The 24,346-nt window shown below is 32.9% G+C and overlaps 2 protein-coding genes, 1 long non-coding RNA gene and 1 pseudogene across 3 annotated transcripts; all 4 read left to right on the top strand.

Moving 5' to 3' along the window:
• The first annotated feature begins 2,814 nt into the window (after positions 1-2,814).
• On the top strand, positions 2,815-4,089 carry LOC112098553 (annotated as a pseudogene).
• A 391-nt stretch (positions 4,090-4,480) lies between these two features.
• Positions 4,481-7,441, top strand: LOC112097902 (putative disease resistance protein RGA4). Its single transcript, XM_024183495.1, has 3 exons — positions 4,481-5,135; positions 5,219-5,266; positions 6,402-7,441. The coding sequence occupies exons 1-3, from the start codon at positions 4,481-4,483 to the stop codon at positions 7,439-7,441; spliced, it is 1,743 nt and encodes a 580-aa protein (XP_024039263.1).
• Positions 7,442-10,825: 3,384 nt separating this feature from the next.
• Positions 10,826-11,411, top strand: LOC112098559. The gene is made up of 3 exons (XR_002905668.1): positions 10,826-10,861; positions 11,194-11,292; positions 11,395-11,411. It is a non-coding gene; the product is annotated as an uncharacterized LOC112098559 (long non-coding RNA).
• A 1,747-nt stretch (positions 11,412-13,158) lies between these two features.
• Positions 13,159-14,210, top strand: LOC112098554 (elongation of fatty acids protein 3-like). The gene has a single exon (XM_024185159.1). The coding sequence runs from the start codon at positions 13,348-13,350 to the stop codon at positions 14,164-14,166; it is 819 nt and encodes a 272-aa protein (XP_024040927.1). The 5' UTR covers positions 13,159-13,347; the 3' UTR covers positions 14,167-14,210.
• Positions 14,211-24,346: the final 10,136 nt, after the last annotated feature.

Raw genomic sequence — 24,346 nt, forward strand, 5'->3', positions numbered from 1 at the left:
TATTTCAAGGCACTTTACAAATATTACTTTCCTTAGACGTTATTCGCCCCCACTAATTGAGTGATGAATATGGGTTAAACAAATACGCATCGACGATACAATGAAGTACTTATTTGTTTGTTTGCATTGTGTATCGACGAAAGCAAACCTAAACACTCTTAAATGTTGCAAGCTTGTCAAGAATCAATATATTATTTGCTGATATATTGTTCCCGCAGTAAACAATATGTTGGATATTTAATGCATAAAATATAGATGTTATATGATAAAATTCGTTTTAGAAAGGAGAGTTTAGAAACGATTGTTATAGGAATGTTATGTTCATGTCTAAATGGCCTAAACATGGCCTCTATTTATAAATATACTTGTGCCCTCCATTTGGATTGTCATTTTTCATGATACCCATTCATTTATGGTCATTGGATCAAGATATGATTTTAATCAATTGTCTAAATTGGTCCATCACCATTTCAAGTGAAATTACAATATGAAATGATACATTCTTAAGTGGAAAGATACCTTTTATATGGGACAATTACTTGGACATGTTTTTATAATAAAACATCATTTATTTTGAAATTGTTACAGCACTAAGATTATTCTAGGTTAAGTTAATCTATTATATATAACTTCAGAAGGTTCATCGGTAGATTGTTTTAAGTTTTTGTCGTAGTTTACAAAGATTTTGTTACTTGTAATGTAAGAAATTTTAGAAATGTTGGTGCTGAGTAATCTGCAAAATTATTATGAATCAGAGAAACAGGGCAGATGTTGTACAATTATTGTTGTGGTGGAGCGGAAAGGTAGCCCGAGATGGTGACTGCTATTGGGATTTCTTTAATTTGCAGCATAAAAGCATTTACATTGACATCGACTCAAGGGTAAAAATTAAATATCTCATGTAGCATAAGAAGAATGCAAAAATGCTTGAATGAGCATTCTGACTCAATACACAAAAGCTACTTTCCCTTGAGCACTTTCGCAACAAAAGCAAATGTAAAATTTAGCATTTAAATCTAACATCAAATGGCTGATGCCATCGTTTCCATCCCTTGGGGAAACTGAATTCCTCTACATGATATTACAGTCTGGAGCGGCTCTTACCTTAGGCAACTTAGGATAATTTAGGCGGTTGCTCAGGACCCCACATTTAACCTAGGACCCCATTATAAATGAAGGTTTCTAATTTAATTCCTAAATTATAGTTATTAATTATTGATTTATATTTATTATTTATAACTATATTTTCCATAAACAAACTACTAGATTCTTACAAAATCCCCTTTTAACATTATAATTAACAATTTTAATCCACTTATTTCCTCCATATATTTCATTTAAAACTCTATAAAGGCCACACCTTTTTTAAATTATTATCCATTAATATCTTTTTCCAATAAAAAAAAACACAAAACCTTCATTACTTTGGTGAAAAAACTACTTTCTCTACCTTACTTTTTGCATAAGGAAGAAAAGAAAATCAATTGTTTTACTTTCTTTTGATCATTGTTGCTCAAAGTCTCAATCCATCAAAGTTAAATTTCTCAAATTTTCAAGTTTTATCTTCCGATTCTCTTATTAATTAATTGTGTTATTTAGGTGTTTTTGTTTCTTTGTAAAAATATTATTCTGCTCATAGGTTGTTTTCTTTTAATTATCTAGCATAATTGTTTGCATGATTACTCTTGTTTCCTTAGAAAAAAAATGTCTACTAAAAACTATGCATCATGATACAAAAAACTTCATAAAAGGAGAAGAATACAAAAGTTAGCTTAATCTAAAAACGTGCTATTGATAAAAAATTATTTAAGATCAACCATGTCATAGGAAAGATTAAATAGGTTAACTATATTATCTATTGAGAAAGATATATTAGCAAAATTAGAATATAAAAAGTTGATTAATAATTTTGCATCTCAGAAAGTTAGAGAAATTTATTTTAAATAAATAAAACTTTAATAAAATTAATACACATATTTCACCTCAAATTTTTTGAAAGGTCTAATTAAATCAATTTATTTAAGACCTAAAATATGATTGAGCCGCCTTGAAATTGCAGTAAGATAGAAATGTGAAATAGACAGAACACTTGCTCATACGTTAAAGATGCGACGAATTTGAGAATATTTATGTTTATGTGCCAAATTCCTAATGTATGGGAATTTAAAAATGTTAGTGCAGAACATGTGTTCATCGGTGGAGTAGAATCAGGGAAATTAAAGATAAGCATAATTTTTGCATCCAATGCCAAATTCCCCCAGGTAGAAAGTGGGGACTCCTTTGCATAAAAGTTGATAAAAGTTTGACTAAGATCTTATTAGAAATTAATATATTCTCTCTCCACATATTTCTGCACGAAATAACATGCAGATATAGTATTTTAGGTTATTGTTAATAGTTTTACAATAATAAAAATCATTTTGTTAGATCTTAAAATGTACTCACACTCTATTTTGTGCAAAAGTCTGCGAGAAAGGATTTCAGATTTACCTAACGGTGAAGTTGGGAACTTGCTTTTTTACCTAGGCTAAAAATATTTCAATAAATTCTGATCGTGGAGACTAACAAGAGTTTTTTTAGTCATATATATATTTATTTTTTAGGGACTAATATGAATATTACTAATTTCATCGAGATTATTAAAAAAACAATGTGCTAATTTGCCAATATGATTTCTCCAATCTTTTTTCTTTTCGTCATTTATTCCTTTGTGAATTTGAGTTAATGCTTGATATTATTTTTCTGCTCATTTTTTAAAGTAGAAGATTAAGAAGTCTACTGCTGTTTAGCTTGGTAGGCTATAAATAAAGAGGCGCATATATAGAAGGCTTAGAAATAACTCTCATTCTCATCATTGCAAAATGGCTTCTCTTCGTTTTCTCCTTGCAGCTGCTCTTGTAGTTGCATTTGTGCTTGAGGGATCATAACCAGATCAAGCTCAACTTTCTCCCTCTTTTTATTCTTCCACATGCCCTAATGTAACCAACATAATTCGGGAGGTGCTTCAGAATGCTTTCTTGTCCGATATTCGCATCGGTGCCAGCCTCGTCAGGCTTCATTTCCATGACTGTTTTGTTAATGGCTGTGATGCATCGATTTTTCTGGACAATACTACTACCATAGAAAGCGAGAAATTTGCTGGGCCAAATAATAATTCAGCGAGGGGTTTTGAAGTTGTTGATGACATGAAAGCTGCCGTTGAAAGGGCCTGTCCAGGCGTTGTTTCCTGTGCTGATATTCTTACTATTGCAGCTGAACAATCTGTTGCTCTGTCAGGGGGTCCTTCATGGACAAATCTATTGGGAAGAAGAGACAGCAGAACAGCAAACAGGACTCTTGCAAATGAAAATCTTCCAGTACCGAACAATAGTCTTGAGAGGCTCAAAGATAGATTCAGAAATGTTGGCCTCAACGATAATTTTGATCTTGTTGCACTCTCCGGAGCTCACACATTTGGAAGGGCTCAGTGCCGAACTTTTAGCGATAGATTATTCAATTTCAACAACACTGGCAATCCAGACCCAACACTTAACACAACCCTCTTACAGCAACTTAGGCAACTATGCCCACAAGGTGGAAACGGCAGCGTTCTAACTAATCTTGATGTCACAACACCTGATGTGTTTGACAACAAATACTTCTTCAATCTTCAAATACACAAGGGCCTTCTGCAGAGTGATCAAGAGTTGTTTTCGACTCCCGGTGCCGATACCGCTGCCATTGTCAATAACTTTGGCAGGAACCAGACTGCTTTCTTTGTAAACTTTGTGACTTCAATGATTAGAATGGGCAATTTGAAACCACTGACGGGAAATCAAGGGGAGATTAGATTGAACTGCAGGAGGGTCAACGGAAACAGCAATATCGCAACAAGATCATCATCATCGGAGGGTGATTTGATCAGCTCTTTCTGAATAAGCTAGTTTGCAGCTAACGCGAGAGAAAGAGTTTGTGGGTAACAAACTCATGAATTTACTCCTATGTTTTGCCTGAAACATGCTTTGTATTTTCAATAAACTAAAGTTGTGGTTGTGTATTCACGTCCTGCTTTCTATGTATCAGAAATCCTTGTCATATTGTATGTGTTTCTTTTTCTTTTCTTTTTTTTCTCCCAAAGTCATCGATATGTATTTTCATTTGAGTCACAAGTTTTTAATACCCCACTTTATCCTCTAGCTTTTAAAAAAAAAAAAGTAGAAGATTATGAAAAAGTGAACACACAAAAAGCATAAAAATCATTATTAGATCCAAATTTGTGCTATTTTCATACATAACTTGAGAATATTTATAATTACGCATCAGAACTAGTGGAGTAGAATCAGGGAAATTAAACATTCTACAATCATTGACGTGTGGGGTTGGGATAAGCATAAGCTTTTTCTATGCAGTATAAAAGAATGCAATAACTCCTTTTCTTTCAGTATCATCGCAACAAAAGCACATCTAATAACTCTTCAGAATTCTCGTCTTCTTTGTCAGAATGGTTGATGCGATCGTTTCCTCTCTCCTGGAGCAGCTGATCTCTGTTGCGGCTGATGAAGCGAAACAACAGGTGAGGCTTGTGACTAGTGTCCGAGAAGAAGTGAAAAAGCTTACCAGCAATCTTCAAGCCATTCGAGCTGTGCTGGAGGATGCCGAGCAAAGGCAAATGCAGCAAGACAAAGTTGTTACTTTTTGGCTGGATCAGCTCAAAGACGCGTCCTACGACATGGAAGATGTGTTGGACGAGTGGGTCTTTACAAGGCTCAAATTGCAAATTGAGGGCGTTGATGATGACAATGCTTTTTCCCTTGCTCCTCACAAGAAGAAGGTACGTTCCTTCTTTCGTGCTGTATCAAACTGCTTTGGTAGTTTCAAACAACTCGGTCTTCGTCAGGACATTGCTGTCAAGATTAGGGAAATCAATGAAAAGCCAGATGATATTGCCTCCCAAAAAGATAGGTTTAAATTTGTTGAGAATGTGAGTAACCATGTTAAAAAACCGAAACAAGCGCGAACCACCTCCTTGATTGATGAGGGAGAGGTCTGCGGTAGAGTTGACGAGAAAAACGAGCTCTTAAGCAAGTTGTTGTTTGAAAGTAGTGAACAACAAAAAGGCCTTCATGTCATCTCACTAGTTGGGTTAGGGGGCATGGGTAAAACACTCTTGCACAACTGGCCTATAATAATGATGAGGTGAAAAGAAATTTTGAAAAAGTTATATGGGTGTGTGTATCAGACACTTTTGAGGAGATTAGGGTTGCCAATGCAATTATTGAAGGTCTAGGTGAGTCAGCTTCTAGTTTAAGCGAATTCCAATCTCTTCTAAGCCATATCCATAGATCAATTGAAGGAAAAAAAAAATTTCTTGTCTTAGATGATGTATGGGATGGGGATTATAATAAATGGGAACCATTCTTCCATTGTCTAAAGCATGGTCTCCACGGAAGTAAAATTTTGCTTACCACACGTAATGAGTCAGTTGCATGTATGATGGGATCAACAAATATTATCTTCATTGAGCAATTGACTGAAGAGGAATGTTGGTTGTTGTTCTAGCAGTTAGCATTTTCCGGTCGCTCTTTCGAGGATTGTGAAAAATTAGAACCAATCGGGCGAAAAATTGCACGCAAGTGCAAAGGCCTGCCTCTTGCTGCAAAGGCAACATGGAATCTCTTACGCTCTAAAAGTACAATAAAAGAGTGGCAAAAAACTTTAGATAGTGAAATGTGGAAAGTAGAAGAGATTGGGCAAGGCCTTTTTGCTCCATTGTTGTTGAGTTATAATGATTTGCCCTCCAATTCTATGGTAAAACGATGTTTTTCATATTGTGCTGTCTTTCCGAAAGAGTACAATATAAAAAAAAAGGAACTAATTTCACTATGGATGGTTCAAGGTTACCTTAATGCAGAAGAAGATGAAGAGATAGAGATGACTGGGGAAGAGTATTTCAACATTAGCAGCACGCTCTTTCTTTCAAGAGTTTAAAAAAGATGATGATGATGATGATATTATGAGCTGTAAGATGCATGACATAGTACATGATTTTGCCCAATTTGTAAGTAGAAAAGAATGTTGGTGGGTAGAAATTAATGGTACCAAAGAATCAGTCATAAACTCTTTTGGTGATAAAGTCCGTCACTTAGGGTTAAATTTTGAAGGAGGAGCTTCATTTCCTATGTCCATTCATGGACTTAATAGATTGCGGACCCTCCTAATTTATTTCCAAAGTCCTTCCAATCCGTCTCTTAATAGTAGCATCCTTTCGGAGTTATTTAGTAAATTGGCGTGTTTCAGGGCATTAGTTATAGGGCAACAGAACTTTATATTTGATCCTTACCCAAATTTGATTAGAGAAATTCCAGAAAATGTCAGAAAATTAATACATTTAAAATATCTTAATTTGTCTGAATTATGTATAGAGAGACTGCCTAAGACTTTGTGTGAATTATATAATTTACAAAAGCTAGATATTAGGTGGTGCGAAGATCTTAGAGAATTGCCGGCGGGGATTGGGAAGTTAAAGAACATGAGGAGTTTACTGAATGGTGGCACTCCTTCGCTGAAGTACATGCCAATAGGGATTTCCAAATTAACCAGTCTTCGAACATTAGAAAAGTTTGCTATGGGCGGAGGTGTTAATGATATCAGTACGTGTAGGCTTGAATCTCTAAAAAATCTTCAGCTCCTTCGAGAATGTGGAATAGAAGGGCTGAGTAATGTGTCACATTTAGATGAGGATGAGAGATTAGGACTTCACAATATGAAAAACCTCCTTCGTTTATCTCTTGAGTTTGATGAGGAAGGTGAAGAAGGGAGGAGGAAGAATCAACAACTTCTGGAAGCCTTACAACCGCCTTTGAATGTAAAAGAATTAGGGATTGTATCCCACGGAGGCAACATATTTCCCAAATGGTTGACTTCACTAACCAATCTAAGGGATTTAAGACTTAAATCGTGCGTTATCTGTGAGCATTTTCCTCCCTTGGGAAAATTACCGTTGGAAAAACTCACCCTTTATGGCCTGTACGGTGTGAAAAGAGTGGGTAATGAGTTTTTGGGAATCGAAGGAAGCAGTGAGGATGACCCATCTTCATCTTCATCATCATCATCAGTCATTGCCTTCCCCAAATTGAAATCACTCCACATTGGGGCAATGGAAGAATTGGAAGAGTGGAATTATAGGATTACAAGAAAGGAAAACATCTCCATCATGCCGCGTCTTTCTTCCTTGACGATTTGGTATTGCCCCAGATTAAGGGTGTTGCTGGATTACCTTTTTCAATCGACGACATTGCAGAAATTGAGTATTTCTTATTGTCCAATTATGGAAGAACTGCGCATTCTAGAAGATCACAGGACAACAGACATACCACGTCTTTCTTCCTTGGAAATTGAGTATTGCCCCAAATTAAAGGTGCTGCCGGATTACCTTCTTCGGCGACGACGCTGCAGCAATTGAGTATTCAGGGATGTCCTCTTCTGGAAAACCGTTATAGAGTGGAGAAAGGAGAAGACTAGCATAAGATATCTCACATTCCCTACATCGAGTCCGAGTGGTAAATTCTCGAATGGTTGCAATTACTATCACCCACCGGTAATTTCTCTCCCCTATTTTACTTTGTTGTTACTTCAAACAACGACACTGCAAACATTGACAATTTGGGGTTACAGAGAAGGGGAAGGAGAAGACTGGCATAAGATATCTCACCCTCCCCACATCATGCGGTCGGCGTAAGATATCACTCGCCGGTAATTTCTCCTCCTCCTCTGATTTACTCTGTTGTTGCTTGCAATAAAATTAATAAAAATAATTATATTTTGAATTAAAATTCTATATATTGCCCAATGTCTGACAGGAATATACAATATTTTCTAATATTTTGATTTGCATATCGAATTTAACTATTTACTTCAACCATTAATTTATTGGGTCACTTTATGATGCTATTATAAAAATTACAGAATCAATCATAGTATAAATATGTAGTGTTAAATTTAATCAATAGTTCATAAAGGTTAGTAAGAATAATACTTTAATTTTAATTATTTAAAATTTAAACTTCCTAGTCATCAAATTTGTTAAACTTGTTTTCTAAAGCTAAAATAATAATAAAATAAAGTAAAAAAAACAAGTGCAGTCTGTTGAAATTTCTATAATTTCTTTTAAAAAATATGTAGTCTTTTGTAAAATTTCATACAACATCATAGAAATAATTTATGTGTAAGTTCCTGAGAGACAAAATCTCTGTGATACATTTGCAGTAATGTTGAAAACTAACTTATCAATGTTATCTTGTATAATGATAATCGTATTTTTTTATATATAATTTATGTGACATTAATTCTTTAAAGTAATTGTGTGATTGTTTTTAGTAGTACATGAGCCCACTTTGTTTTATTTCATACGAGTTTAATTATGTTCACCAGGGATTCGAGGAAATGTCAGAACTACACTAGCAATTCGCAGGTCCACGCTAATTTGGTTCTAATGATGCACGCAGGAGAGCAAGATTATGAAAATGAATAGTTTAGCCAAAGGATTGCTAAAATGTTTTGCTGGTAATTCACTTGCTTTTTTTTATAGAATTTCATTTCCATCTTCTTCTATTGATATCTTGTTGTGAATAAACAAGAACAGAGAAGTAACTATATATATAAAAAGTCCCTATTATGATGATGTTAAAGCAAGCTCAAGCTCAAACATTGCATTTTTATTTTATTTTATTTATAGAATTTTCATTTCTACCTGGATTGCATTTCTATTTCATTTTCAGGTTGACTTTGAAAACTCTATGGAGCACATTGGGGGGGTAACCAAGGATTATCATTGTGGTTATTGTGCAACGTTTGGTTGCTGGACTTTGAAGAAGGAAGTGATGGCCGGGTCTGCTCTGTTTCAATTGAGGATGGATAGCTGCCTGAAAGACATGATGATTATTATTGCATGATGTTTAGGTGCTAAGATCATCATTTCTGTCTTGTTTCATTCTTTGATCGGTTTATCCTATATAAACATATGGAATTATGCTAATATTATCAATTTTTTCACCTAATTTTCACTGTTGTTGTGAAAACAATTTCAGGCTCTCAAAAGCTACAAAGCAAAGCATTTGTAGGCTGATCATATGTTTCAATTGAGGAAGGAGCTTGGTGTTGGCAATATTGTCCAGGTAACCACAGCTGATAATTTCCACAAATTTGCATTAAACTTAGTTGTCACCATCTCCTGCAATTTCTCATTCATTCAAGAGTACTTCAAAATTAGATTTTCAGGGTTTGAATGTTTAGTTGCGATCAAAATATTTAGTCACTCATTCGTAATCTTTTCCGATTTTCAAGTTCTTTAGGGCCATAAACAGTTTTCCAACTCATTCTTAATTTTTAGGTTGATTTCGAGTACCCTGTTGAGGACATTCCTGAGACTAAGGATTAGGCTGGCGAAGGAACTACTACCTCTGTTGTTATTGTGCAAGGTTTGATCATTGGACCTTGAATAAGAATCCCTTACACGCATTCTGTACTTCAAGCATTCTCTAAAGGAAAAGAGCAGTAGAAGGGATAGTGATGGCCGGATCCGCTCTATTTTAGTTGAAGATCTCTGTGATGTCGATGAACTTAAAGCAGTTGATACTTCTTGAAAATTGTTGTTACGGATGAATTGATTCCTGAAGATGGGTATCCAAAGGCATATTTTCATAAACTTCCTTTTTTTAACAAATGCTCCAATGCTTGCTGTAGTAACAATTTCATAGCTTGCATCTCTCGGGTGCATCATGTTCACGGGTTGGAAAAAGCATTTGTGGTAAACCTTCAAAGCTTGTAAAATGGCTGTGAAAAGGCACATTCAATTCGGTATGCTTTGGTGCGGTCTCCTAATGCTAATATTATGTTTCAATGCTGGCTGTAGTAACAATTTCATATCTTGCATCTCTTGGGTGCATCATGTTCAAGGGTTTGAAAAAGCATTTGTGGTAATGCTTCAAAGCTTGTACAACGGCTGTGAAAAGGCACATTCAATTAGGTACGTTTTGGTGCGGTCTCCCAATGCTAATATCATATTTTGTATAGCAATTAAAATTTAGCTATACAATCTTAATATGCAATAAATCATTGTATACAAAGTTTTCTATTGATTATATGGTGACTGAAATTTTAATTATCATATCAATTTAAAGTTTTGGCTGATATGTCTAATTCGTAGAAATTCACTTCCATCGGTTTCCATTGGCTTTAGCACAAACAGAAACAGAGCTCTGGGGAAAAGTTTTACTTCTTGTGGTATTATGCCTTTGTTTCTTCATTCATCATATTTTTCGAATTCATGCTCTCATTCAGAGGGTAAAGCCTTTTCCAGGCTGCTTTGTAGCCAAACTTTGACGCCTTTGATGCATGACTGTCATTTAGATTTCCCAAATAACTGTTAGATTGGAGAAGAATAAAAAGATACTGTTAAAAGGGTATTTAATTAGCGCCCTCTGAATTTCTTGGAGTTAATGTAGTCAATTGCCCAATTTTGCTGCCTGTCGAAGATACACAGCATGGAAGTCCTCATCAAACTCTGAGACACCTAATAAATAGTAGGATAGTAGGAGGGGGTGGTATTCGCCTGGTGTTAATTTCCTGGCAAGTATAGTTCACAGATAGAGGGGTTCTTTTCTTGATGTCTAAATACCGTATGAGATACAACATCGTGTATTCCAATTTTTCTCTAGTTAAATTTTAATAAGTTAGAAAAGTTAATTTTGTTTTAGCAATGAATTGTTTTCTTAATAATAATAATTGCCATGTTCCTCTGAAGTCTTATTAATGCCAGACCAACAACTACTAGGTTCATCTCTCGTTCACTTCCTCAGGGAATCTCGAGGGCATTCATTGGCAGGTAGCCTTTCTTGTTGAGCTCCTGGAATTACTTTTAATTTATCATTTGTTGGGTTTTGCTTTTTGATTGCTTTGGGATTTGTGTTATTATCGCTTTGTCACTCATTAATCTTGGCTGTTTTGAATCTGTGTTGGATTTAGAAGTTTGGAGTTGAAAACAGTTAAAGCTTAGACTAGTAGAAGAGATTTATACATTCATTTATCTTGGACAAAGTTTTTGGGGGAAAAAAAAATTATAAGTATACACTTTCCAATGGTTCGGTGATGTTTGATTGGTTTAAAGATGTTGGATCTCTCATCAGATTTCTTATGTATCGACTGTTGTTGCCACAGGATGCTCGCAGATCCTGCTTTTTTGTATAAACTTCTACTAGAGCAGGCTGCAACAATTGGTTGCACTGTTTTGTGGGAGTTGGAGAATCATAAGGAGAGGTGTGTTTTTTCTCTCATAACAAAGGAACTCTCCCCTTCCTTTTTATTTTCATCTTATATATTAAGCTAATAAATGTTTGTTTCTGTCGTGATGGGATAAAGCAAGAATGGGATCAGCTTGGTTTTGGTGCTTTCCTCGGACTATATGCAAACATGAGATATCAACTATTGTGTGGATTTGATAGAGCGGTCATCAACCATTTTGATGTTACCAGGTTATCTCTCCCTCTCCCTCTTCTACGTATTTGTTTATTGATCTACATCTCTATATATATTGATAGACTATTCTGGACGTACCAAATTACCCTTGTTTTAATGTTTTGTTTGTTAAACTTTGACTGGGGAATCTGTTTATTTGGCTGATAAGAGGTTAGTGTGGTTTCTATTGAAGTGTGTAGATCTATCACCAAGTATTATTTCAATTTTTCTTTACTGAATCAACTTGCATCCTTTCCAAGTCCAGATCCTTAACAATAGTGCGACATTGCTACCGAAGTACAATTTCTCTAGTTTGACAGTTAAATACGTAAGAATGGTTTTAAATTAACTGAACTCTGAGATAGTTCTCTAAGGAAGTACAAGTGGTGAATACGGTTCCAACTTTTAAGTGCCTTAATATATCCATTTGTTCAGCCCTGTGCATAAAAAATCAGTAATTGCCGTCCAAATTCTTCTTTACTGCCTATATGTGTTGGACTTTGTCTATTCTTCAACTTCTCAAATGGATTTTTTGAATGTCCAATTAGGAGAAAGATCAAGGCTTGCTTGGCTAGGAGTGGAAGCGGATCCGCTACTTCAATCATATGACCTTTTGAAGAAGGCTTACAACGGGGCGGCTCAGGATGTCAATGGCTCAACTCAAAAGTCCCCAAAGTGGTTGATATCAAAGAATGCCATTGTCTCTGGGCTTGGGCTCCTTGGGATCAAACAAGGGAATGCGACTCTGTTGAAGGGGAAGCACGGGCCCCTAAAGTGCGAAGAAAGAGGATAGTCCGGAAGAAGGTGACCGCATAAATTTCTTGGGAGTTAATCCTAGTCAATAGCCCAATTTTGCTGCCTGTCGAAGAGATACAACACGGAAGTCCTCATCAAACTCTTTGGGACATCTAAGAACTAGTAGGGAGGTGGTGGTATTCACTGTGTTTCCTGGCAAGTATAGTTCACTGATGGATGGATTCTTTTCTTGATGTCTAAATATCATATGTGATACAACGTCGTATATTCCAATTTTTCTCCAGTAAAATTCTAGTAAGTTAGAAAAGTTAATTTTGTTCTAGCGATGAATTGTTTTCTTAGTAATAATAATGGCCTGTTGCTTTGGAATCTTATTCACTCTCTGTAACCCAATTAAATTGTGCAAATTCTACTGCGGATTTGTCAAACAGAGCGTCTTTGTGATTTCTTTGATAGACTTTTGATCGCTAGTTTAAGTTTGAATCATCTTGTAATGCCAAAACAGAGCGCTTTTAATTACTAGATCGTACTCGAGTTTTTATTCAGCTTTTAATTACGAGATCAGCTTTTAGTATTAGCGATAATTATAATATAAACGTTAATTATGAAACTCTTACCAAACAAGATGTTACTCAATTTTACTTAATCTCACTCGTCTTTGATTTGTAAATTTTATGCCTAAATTTTTGTCAACAAATTGGTCCCAGTTCCACGTTGAGTGCACGAGATCCACAAGTTTGATTGGGCAGAACGCAGAAGCAGCTAAAAAAAACTGATGAAACCCACGTCCAAAGATGCTGTTGTCGCGGAGGCCTAGACACGACTCCCCATCCCCTTTTACCATATTTTATAATTGAAGAGGCCATTATTGAATTGAAAAATTATGATTCAACCGTTGGAAACCAACTCGGAATTTTAAGTTGATATGAGAAAAGATTTTTTCATCATCATCATCATCATTATTATTTCTTTTTAACAAAAATTTAAGCTAAGACAACAATATATGCCCAAAATACCCCTCACATTATCCCAAACTTTCTAAACTCCCCCATTCCTCTCAACATCATCTCTTCCAAATCTTTCTTCCTCCAAAAAGCAGCCATGGCTTCAAATTCAATCACCTCAACACTCCAATATTGGCTTGTAAACCACCCCCAAATCCTCAACTTCACATGGACTCAAAACCAAACCCCAGCTTCCTCCCCACACTTCCTCATTCTCTCCATCCTCACTTACCTCTCCCTCACATTCATCCTCTACCACAAATTAACGCCAACGTCACCATCATCATCACCTCTCATTGGACCCCACATCCTCAAGCCCATCACAACCGTCCATAACCTCACCCTCCTCCTCCTCTCCCTCGTCATGGCCTTTGGTTGCACTCTCTCCATCGTCCTCCATTCACCCGACCTCCGTCACACCCTCTGTTTCCCCCCCACCATTTCTGCCTCCGGTCCCCTCTTCTTCTACGCTTACATCTTCTACCTCTCCAAAATACTCGAATTCCTAGACACCCTTTCGATCATTTTGTCAAACTCCATCCAACGGCTTACATTCCTCCACGTCTACCACCATGCAACCGTCGTCGTAATGTGCTACCTTTGGTTACAGACGAAGCAGTCTTTGTTTCCTATCGCACTTGTCACCAATGCAAGTGTGCACGTGATCATGTACGGGTACTATCTATTGTGTGTGATGGGGTTGCGGCCAAAGTGGAAGAGATTGGTCACTGACTGTCAGATTGTTCAGTTCGTGTTTAGTTTTGTTGTTTCAGTTTTGATGCTGTATTATCATTTTGCGGGATTTGGATGCTCTGGGATCTTGGGTTGGTGCTTCAATGCTGTGTTTAATGCTTCCCTCTTGACACTTTTTATTAATTTTCATTCCAAGAGCTATGCTAAGAAAAAGCAGGGATGATCAAAACAAATCGTCGTTGTGATTGTTCTCTGTGTGTGTGTGTTTTTTTTTTTTTGGTTAATTATGAAGGGTTGTGATCGGTTCATTGCATTTGACAGAGATGTTGAAGGGTTATGTACTGGAAAATAGAAATTAAACCAACATTATCACTATAACTGGTACATTATTACCATCACAGATCAAGATCTGAATGGACGCATAGCAGCCATCCTCAAAACCAAAGGAGGAGAAAATTGAAATAGAACAACCACCTTAAGGTGAATAAGGCCAGAACAAGACACACATCCTCAAATCATAAGGAAGAGGTGGGTGCAACCGAAAAAAAAAAGAAAAAAAGAAATCAAGAATCCACTGGAGAAGGCAAGAAAGATATTTGCCTCCGAAGATTTGGTGAGGAAGAGATGAGGAGTTAGAAAAGTTTTCGGAGAGATCTACAGATTAGCTTTAAAAGTGTGTTTTAAAGAAAAAGTTGTTGAGAACTTGAGAGGATACATGCGCAATCAATCCTTTACTCTTCATGTTTGTGGAATGTTTATCCACTGAGTGTAATCGTAATCACACGGTTGATATTAGTTGGTTCTATGTTGGAGTTGATCCATCATAGCCGGAGCCTTTAAATAAAAAACATTACAACTAGAGATGGCAATGGGGCGGGGTGGGAGTGGGGATGCCTACCTCATTCCCCACCCCATTAAAAATTTTTGTCTCCATTCCCCACCCTATTCCCCAATAAATTTAGTGGGTTGAGGATGAGGAATCCCTACGTGGGGAATGATTCTCCCATTCCCACCTCATTCCCCATTTACTTATTTTATAGTAGATATAAAAATATAATTTTAGTAAATTTAAAATTAAAGACTTAAAATAAAAACATCAACATATTATAAAGTATTTAAATTTTTTTGAAAATCTCTAAAAGTTTGAAATAATATCTTAAACTGATATTAAAAGTGAAAAATATTTAAAGATATTTAAAGAGAGCAGCACCTTAAAAGAGAAAAGAAAATATAATAATATTTTTAAGTTAAAAAATATTGTAGGGTTTTCTTTTACTTATATCATATTTATATTACATAAAAATTAAAAAATTATTAATTGACATTATAGTCGATAAAATAAAAATTAAAAACATATTTATATATAATGGGGATTGGGGTGGGGATGGGGCGGGGAGTGCAATACCAAACCCAACCCCATTAACAATTTGGGGATTACTTTTCCCCCAAAATTATTAAAAATTTTTTTCATTTAGGGTGGGGCTCCATGGGGCCCCAAACCCGTGGAGAATTTTGTCATCCCTAATTACTTTGTCATCCCTAATTACAACTCATGCATCTAAGTACTTAAAGTTGGCTTGAGTGCATGGGTTATTGTCAGTTTTCTTCCTAATTAAATTAGGTTGGGATAAAATTATCTCTTTATTAATAAGAATAAAGTAGATATCTCTCTCGATTTTCCTCTTAATTAAACTGGATAGGAGTAAAATTATCTTTTGATTAATAAGGATGTAATATATATCTCTCTAATATTATGTGATGGTAGAAATTTGGGTTGTACCGTAATAGAATTATCAAGGATAGTCTTGATAGAATTAATGTAAAGAATTAAGATAAAGCCTCAAAGATGGAACAGAGGTTAAAAAAAAAAAAGAGTACAAGACAAAGAAATAAGGAAACAAAAGAAGACCAAGAATAAAAGAAAAAATAATTTGGAAAACAAAAAAATGGATTGCAATTTTAAATTTTGATTAAGGATAAATTGTAGTGGATGCCATTGTTGGTAATTTATTATATTTCAAAGCTCAAATAAGGAATAAAATTATTATTATTATTATTATTATTTTGCAATAACTCGTTTCAAATTTTAAAAGATTATAACTTTTTGTTTTTTAACATTTTAATCATAAATTAAAAAGGAGTTACTATTCAAGATTCCTAAGAATACTGAAAAAAATGATAAATATTATTCTAAGAAAATGATATATATTGGATATACTAAATATTATAAATTATTAAATATTTTACTATTTTACCCCTTAGTTTGATGTTTGGGGAAAAAAAATACTAAAATGGCTTTCAATAAAAAGAATTATTATTAAAAAAATAAGATTAAAATTATAACAAATGATATTAATAAGAAAGAAACTGATAAAAATTTGGGATTAGAAATAGGGGTTAAGGCTTCAGTCCTTGAATTTCTCTAAATTTTATATATTTTTAATTTTTAACCCGTCAAATTACATTATTAATGGAATGTCAATAAATTTTGTGCGTTAATTTTTGTTTTAGATACTTTGAAAGGTAAAATGGTATTTTGGATGGTAAAAGTCAACTAATTAATTAAATATTTATATTCTTCGCTCACCGGATTTCTTAAAAAGTTTTCTGAACCTCCTAGCCAGCATATCCATCTCTTCCTCATCCAGCTCGCTTTCCTCATCACTTTCATGTTTCGAGGCTTTGAGAGCAATGTTTTTCTTCTTCTCCTCATTGCCTCTTTCGGCTTCTAAGTCTTCCTCATAAGAAATAAGAGAGCCAATTAAATCATCAATAGGTAAGATATTTAAATCCTTGGCTTCTTCAATGACAGTCCTTTTTGGTCTCCATTCCTTAGGTAGCGACCTAATAGTTTTCTTAACTTTCTCGCTATTTGAAAAAGTATTTCCTAGGGCTCCTAGAGTGTTCACTATGTCCGTAAATCTAGTATACATAGCATACACACTCTCATTTTGTTCCATTTGGAACAATTCATATTGCCGAGTGTACCTACTAATTTTAGACTCTTTCACTTGATTTGTGGCTTCATAAACAACTTCAAGTTTGTGCCAAATTTCATTAGCACTCTCACAACTAGATACTCTATGGAATTCTTTCTTATCTAGTGCACAAAATAAGGCATTCATAGCTTTGGAATTTAGAGTAGCTTTTCTCTTTTCCAATTCATTCCATTCCCGTGAAGGTTTTGGAATATCTTCCCCGACTTCGTTTCTAGTCAAAGGCATAAATGGACCATCACAAACAATTTCCCAAATTTCATAATCTAAAGCTTGTAAATAAATTCTCATCCTAGTTTTCCAATATGGGTAGTCATTACCGTCAAAGAACGGTGGTCTAATTGTGGATTGTCCTTCCCTAAAGGTTGAATCACTATAGGTTGCCATGGATCTTTAACTCTACACGGTTAAGTCTACACAAGAGCACCTCGCTCTGATACCAAATGAAATACTAACTAGGCAACCTAAGAGGGGGAGTGAATTGGGTTTTTAAAATTTAAGCTAAACAAACCACACAACAATTTAATCTATTACCTTGATCAAATTGAAAACAATAAATTCAATCATGCACAATATTAAAAGAGTAAGGGAAGAGAAAACAAACACAATGATTTTTATGTGGTTCGGCAATCCCCGCTTACGTCCACGCTTCCAAGCTCACCGGGCTTGAGGATTTCACTAAGCTAGCCTCCCAAGGCTTCAAAAGCTTACAATTGACTTCCAAGGTGTCAATGGACCTTTACAACAAGAGATTATCCCCAATCTCTTAACCCAAGTGTATCCCAACACTTACAATCTTTTAACTTGATTTTACAAAAAAAAGATTACAAATGAATCTCTCTCACACAATATGTTTGATCACAAGTGAAAGCTCAATGTGTGAATGAATGAGATGAATACAAGAATTTAAAGCTCAATGAAAGTTGTATTCTCAATATTTTGCTCAATGATGATTGTTGGAATCCTTCTTGTTTGAATTGGATTGAGCTTATTTATAGTTGGAGCTGAAAAACTAGCCGTTACAAACTGTCTGCCCGAAAACGGCTCGCCGTTAACCATTAACGGTTAACCGTTTACGCTGGTCAAAAGTTACCGTTGGGCCAAATTTCAAACAAACGGTTAACCGTTTAGGCTTACCCTTTTGCCGTTAAATTCCAGAGACCAGCAAAACAAATTTGATTTAACCGTTCTTACTAAACGGTTCAAGGTTAGCAATCTAGAAATAATCAGTTAACCGTTTTCAGTAAACGGTTCACCGTTATTTTCCAGAATCATCATTTTAACAATACTTTGCAGAACATGCTTTCTGGAAATTATCGGTTAGCCGTTTGCTACAGTGTAATTACTACAGTGAAATTATTTTCCAAAATTACAATTTGACCCCAAAACTTTATAAACTATAGTATGGCCCAACACGTTATGAAACATTGCACATAGGTCCAATTTCATAATTTCTAAGTAATGCTTTGTTAATCCCAAAACTTTTTGAAATTATGGTATAGCCCAAAATGCTATGACACTTTTCAAATAAGTCATTCTCCAAAATTTCAAGCAATATTTGTTTATTTCAAAGTTTTCAAAATTCTTTCAATTAAACCATAAACTTTGAAAAACAACCAATTTCATAAAATCATTTTTCCATTAAATATGAAACATTTATAATGTGAAAATAATGATTTATTTAAAAAGAATAAAAACAATCAATTTCTTGAAATCATTTTTCCATTAAATATAAAACCTTTATAATGTAAAAGTAATGATTTATTTTAAAATGTATAAAAAATAATTTGATCTTAAAAGATTAATCATTCTTAATCTTGTTTGTTATCATCAAAATCAATATTATGGAAACATATATGTTAACAACATATACATCCTTTACTTTATAATCTTTTACTTTTGCTCTTAAGCTAAAGCATTAAAAGGCCCCATATCCACTCTTTATATATATATATAGGGAGAATGACAATTTTCTCCCATACTGTAATCAATATATATCATTTACGTCCTACTTTTTTATAATAACCAATAATCCTTGGATAGCATAATTTAACAATATTATTTTTGGTTTATTTTAATTTTTGTTCATTTGATTTCATAGTAGTAGTTTTCATTTTTTTAGTTTAAAATTTGTAAAAATGAACTAAAATGAGATAATTTTGAATAAGAATCAAAACAAAAAAAGGCCCAAAATTACCCCTATTCCGAACATTATCTGAATCCATCATAATTGACCCAAATTCAAATTTAACTCAAACCCAACCTCGGCCTCATATAATTATAACCTGATCCGATCTAGACTCAACCCCAAAGTTTTGATTTGATCTAATCAAATTCGAATATTCCAAGCCAATCAACCTAAAACCCAATCAAGTTCATCCAAACCCAAATTTGCGTACTCCTAGAGGGGACCATCACCCTATAAGCTTTGAATTTTTTTTTGAGGTTTTTAAATGAAATATTCAAAATTAGGTATAAAATGACTGATTTGCCCTTGAATACTTGATACATAAACTTGATACATATAATGAAACTTTAATTGTATATTTTGTGAAATAAAATCAATTAAACCTGATTTTTTTTATTTGTTAATTATTTTTCATAGCCTTTTTTAAAAGTTTGTAAGTTTGGGCCTACCTCTTTGATTGTATGTTGTTCATTTTGCTTTCTCTTGCAACAATAGTTTCAAATATCAGTCACAAAATTCTCAAATTTTGGAATACCCTACATACTAGCTATAAATAGAAAAAACTGAATAAAATTAATCCCCAACTAACACTTGAAATTTGAACTTGGGCCTCATGAAGATTTACTCTGAGCTCCGCCCCTGATATGCAATAAAATATTAGTTTTGCTAGTGAAATTTTCAATTATGTTTTTTTTTTTGTATTTTCCGCTTAGGGAAGAAGAAATTTCCTACAACTATTGTGGTGAATATCTTGTGAATTTATGACAGTTTAATCTTTAGTTTGCCACTTGCTTAAAATGAAAAAGGGAAAAGGGTATTTATATCTCTAAGGTTTGGAGAAATAGTCACCAACACTACAAGTTTTCTAAAAAGGACATCAAGACTCCTTTTTTACCATAATACCCTTTACTTTTAGTACCTCGAAAAATTTAACTTGCAAATGAATAAATACAAATATTATATAAATAATGTAATCTACTTTGTAGATTAATAATATAATCTACTTTGTAGATTAATAATATTTAAATATTTAAATAAATTTAAATATGTAAATTAATAAATTTATTTAATAATATATTTGTATTTATTGCATTTTACAATTAAAAAAGTCTCACATACTAATAATGTTAAAATTATTATTTTACATAATAATTTAAATTTTAATACATTTATTTTAATATTATGTTTACATTTATCATAAAATTTACTTTAACATAATAAAATATATTAATAGATTGTAAAATATTAAAATATTTTTAAATATTGAAATTATTTTAAAATGTATAAATTATTACATTTATTTTAATATTATATTTCTCTTTACTATAAAAAATTAAAGTTAATTTTTGGGATAATAAAGGTAAAGGGTATTGCAGTAAGAAAGAAGTTTTAGTATCTTTTATTGAAAACTTAGGAGCATTGGTAACCATTTCTCCAAACTTTGGGGATATAAGTGTCTTTTTCCTAACAAAAAATGACATTTTTAATAGGAGATATAATAAGCTTTGTTCTATAGAAAAATCCATCAGATATATTATGCCCCCGGTTGCTATGTTAAAAATAAGTAATTCTTCTTTTTGTATATTAAAATAGTAAAAGGGTGGATAATATTTAAATTTTCTTTTAACCTTTTATCTTTTTTGACATTCGAATTTTAAACTCGAGAAATAGACTTCCTGAGAGGTTAACTAAATTCTTAGTAATTTGATATAATTTCATAACCGTTCTCCAAAAGCATTACGATATTTATTAAAATCATTATGGGACTGATTTTATTCTCTTTTTTTTTCTCAACAAAATATCCGACTGCAGATGTAATAAATTACTCATTACAATTATTTGAGTCCCCACTCTAAATTAGATTTTGAAGTTTGTCCTGACATAATAAAGTTACATTTTCAAATGACCAAATCAATTAATGAGTCTGACAAAAAGATGTTGTCGGCCAAGTTGAAAAATATAATAAATAAATTGTCAGGAGATGATTTTTTCTGAAATTTCATTTTCAAGGTCCAGAACACATTCAAATTTCCGCTGAAATTCATAATGGATTCATATGATCGGGCGAAATTACACTATACAATTTCATCAATACCTATTAAACGATAAAAAGTTTATTGATTATTTATAATTAAAAAAAATCTATCTACTAAGACTATTCTAGATCAATAATTAATATATTATATATAACTTCAGAAGGTTCATCGGCGTATTGATCTAAGCCTTTTGTAGTAGTTTATAAATATTTTGTTGCTTATAATGTAAGAAATTTTACAGGAGTTGATGCTGAGTAGTCTGAATAAGAAAATTAATTATATTGTAAGTTATTGGGTATTTATAATAAAATAAACAATAAAAAATGAATAAAAATTTAAATACTTAATTAATTTTTATCAAATTCTTATCAAATATTTAAAATATATATAAAATCAATTAATTGATGATGTTGTTAATTTTCATGATATTTTTAATATTATATTAGTGATTATTAAATTTAATACAATCAATAATGCTATAAATTATTAAATGGTTAATTTTATTGACAAATTATCAAATATGCAAATAATGAAAAATTAATCTCAAGAGTTGGTAGAAGTAAAGTTCCAATTTAATCAGATAATAAATAAAAATAATTTTTAAGTAAATTATAAATAAAAAATAATTAATATTAAGTATAAATAAACAATAATGATAGAAATTAAAGTCTCATAAGAGCATCTCCAAAAGACTCTTCAAATAAGATTCTACTTCTTATTTGAAGAGCCATGTCAATATTTTACACTCCAAAAGACACGTTAATTTAAATTCTTCAAATAAAATTTATTTTTCACTCTTCAATATTGCCGAGTGAGTTTCTCCCTCTTCTATTAATATTTTATTATTATTTATTGAAAAGATAAGACTGCAATAATTATTATTTATGTTTCTTTTAAAAAATATAATAACAATACAATTTGATAGTGGAAAAATTTGATTAAAATAATATTAATTTATTCTTATTTGGTGAGTCTTTTGGAGGGGATTATATTTTTTTATACACTTATTTGCCACATCAGTAAGCAAATTGAAATTTAAAGAGTAAAATTTAAAGATCCTTTTGGAGATACTCTAAATAGATAACTTTTTTTCTTTAATTTTATCCCAACTAAAATCATGTGTAAATTACAATGATTAATCCCATAATTTTAGGATGAAACTTAAATTTAGTCCCCGAGTCCAATTCAATTAATTTAACAAACAGGAGATAAATATTTAATAACAAAATTAGTCCAATTTCGTACTTAATACTAGTATATGAACATGGCCTGATAAAATAATTTAGGTAATATGCTTCTATGACTCACAATTTAAATAAATTTGAGAATTTATATAAGGGATGGAAAATTCATAATAATCATAACATGTGCTATCTTTTCTTCCTTTTCTTAATTAAATAAAAGAAAAATATTAATCACAGAACCACTGCTGTTTAAAATGACCCGATGATCGATGAAGTCGCATTCGCCTATCTAATATTGCGCAATCAGATAAATTCTCAAATTTTAAATGAATTTAATCTGCAATTAGATCAATAACTACACAATAAAGATTAAAAAATTTCAAATTATACTTGAGTTAAAATTTGATTCTTTTTTATTATTTAAAGTGATTTATTTATAATTATTTTAACCCAATTAGATTTTTTTTTTTAATGCTTGGTCTATGACAGAATTGATCCTCAAAGTTTAATTAAGCCTGAGATGGATACTCTCAGCAATTTATTAGAATCTAACAGGAAAAGAGAGTTGCGATTTGTATGTGTAGAAAGAAAATGTCAAAACGAAATGTTAATGTCACTTGTAGAGAGAGAGTTGGGACTGATGATCTGCAATTTAGTCATGAAAAATTAGTGATTAAATACAACTAAATTTCAGTTCTTTCTTTGGGATCCAGAAAAAAAATAAAATTCCCCCTCAATTTTCTGTTTGCAAGGGGGTAACTGTAAGCACAGTCTGATTTTATTTTCAGGGAATAATATCGGTGAACCACCGTCGGGGAAAATTTGAAGTCTAAACAGGTCATTCACAGATAAGGCCAAAGAGTAAAACAGGTCGTTCATCGTGCATTTGGATTCCTTTCATCTGGTTAATTATTGAAGACAAGATGAAAACGCAACTAATGTCAATATTTTAATTTGGAATGGGGGCCGTGTATGGTGTATAAAATAGCATTAATTGTTGTCTGTGTTTGTTGTTTAATATATATATATATATATATAGGTCTAAACAGGTCATTCACAGATAAGTCTAAACAGGTCATTCACAAACAGGTCATCTTATGAATTATTGAAGACAAGTAGCTGTTCGACGCCAGCACTTTTCAAATCTGAAGAGCAATTAGACAATATTTCTATTTCAAATTGGGGCCACACTCCAAAAAAATTGCAATAATTCTCTGTTTTATACCAAATATTGCGCAATCAGATAAAAAAAGGGTCGGCTGCATGATTTTTCCAACTTTTGTTTTATTTTTTCTCTTTTCCACGGGCATGTTATATTTAACAATTCTCTTTTTGTCGTGACATAATGGACTAAAACGGAATCACAACTTTTTCAAATGACCAAATGGCTTCGCCCTACCTGATAATAAAAGGCCATATAGATGAGAAATGGATCCATACGTTAAAGCTATATTAAAACATATAATAAATAAATAGTCAGGAGATGATTTTTATCAAAAATTTCACTCGCACGGTCCCGACCAAATACAAATTTGTGATGATATTCATAATGAATTTATACAATTAGGCGAAATTACTCTATATAGTTCCATCGATATATATTATACCATTAAAAATATACTAATATTTATAATAAAAAAAATTTATGACTATTCTAAATCGACTGTATTATATGTGAACTCACAAGATTCATCGATAGATTGCACTGAGCTTTTTGTTGCAGTTTACAAATATTTTGTTACTAATTATCTTAAGAGCGGCAAGTAACTAAATACAAATGTAAGAAATTTTACAAGTGCTGATGCTGTGTACTCCGCAGAAAGCTAGCCCACGACGGTGACTCCTGTTGGGACTCCTTCAATTTGCAGCACAAAAGAACGTTCACATTGACATTGACTTGAGGGTAAAAATTAAAATATCTCCAATTAGTATAAGAAGAATCCAAACATGCTTGAATGAACATTCTCTCAGAATACATAAAAGCTACTTTCCTCTGAGC

The sequence above is a fragment of the Citrus clementina genome, unplaced genomic scaffold (genome assembly GCF_000493195.1).
Source record: "Citrus clementina cultivar Clemenules unplaced genomic scaffold, Citrus_clementina_v1.0 scaffold_5, whole genome shotgun sequence".
NCBI classification, from domain to species: domain Eukaryota; kingdom Viridiplantae; phylum Streptophyta; class Magnoliopsida; order Sapindales; family Rutaceae; genus Citrus; species Citrus x clementina.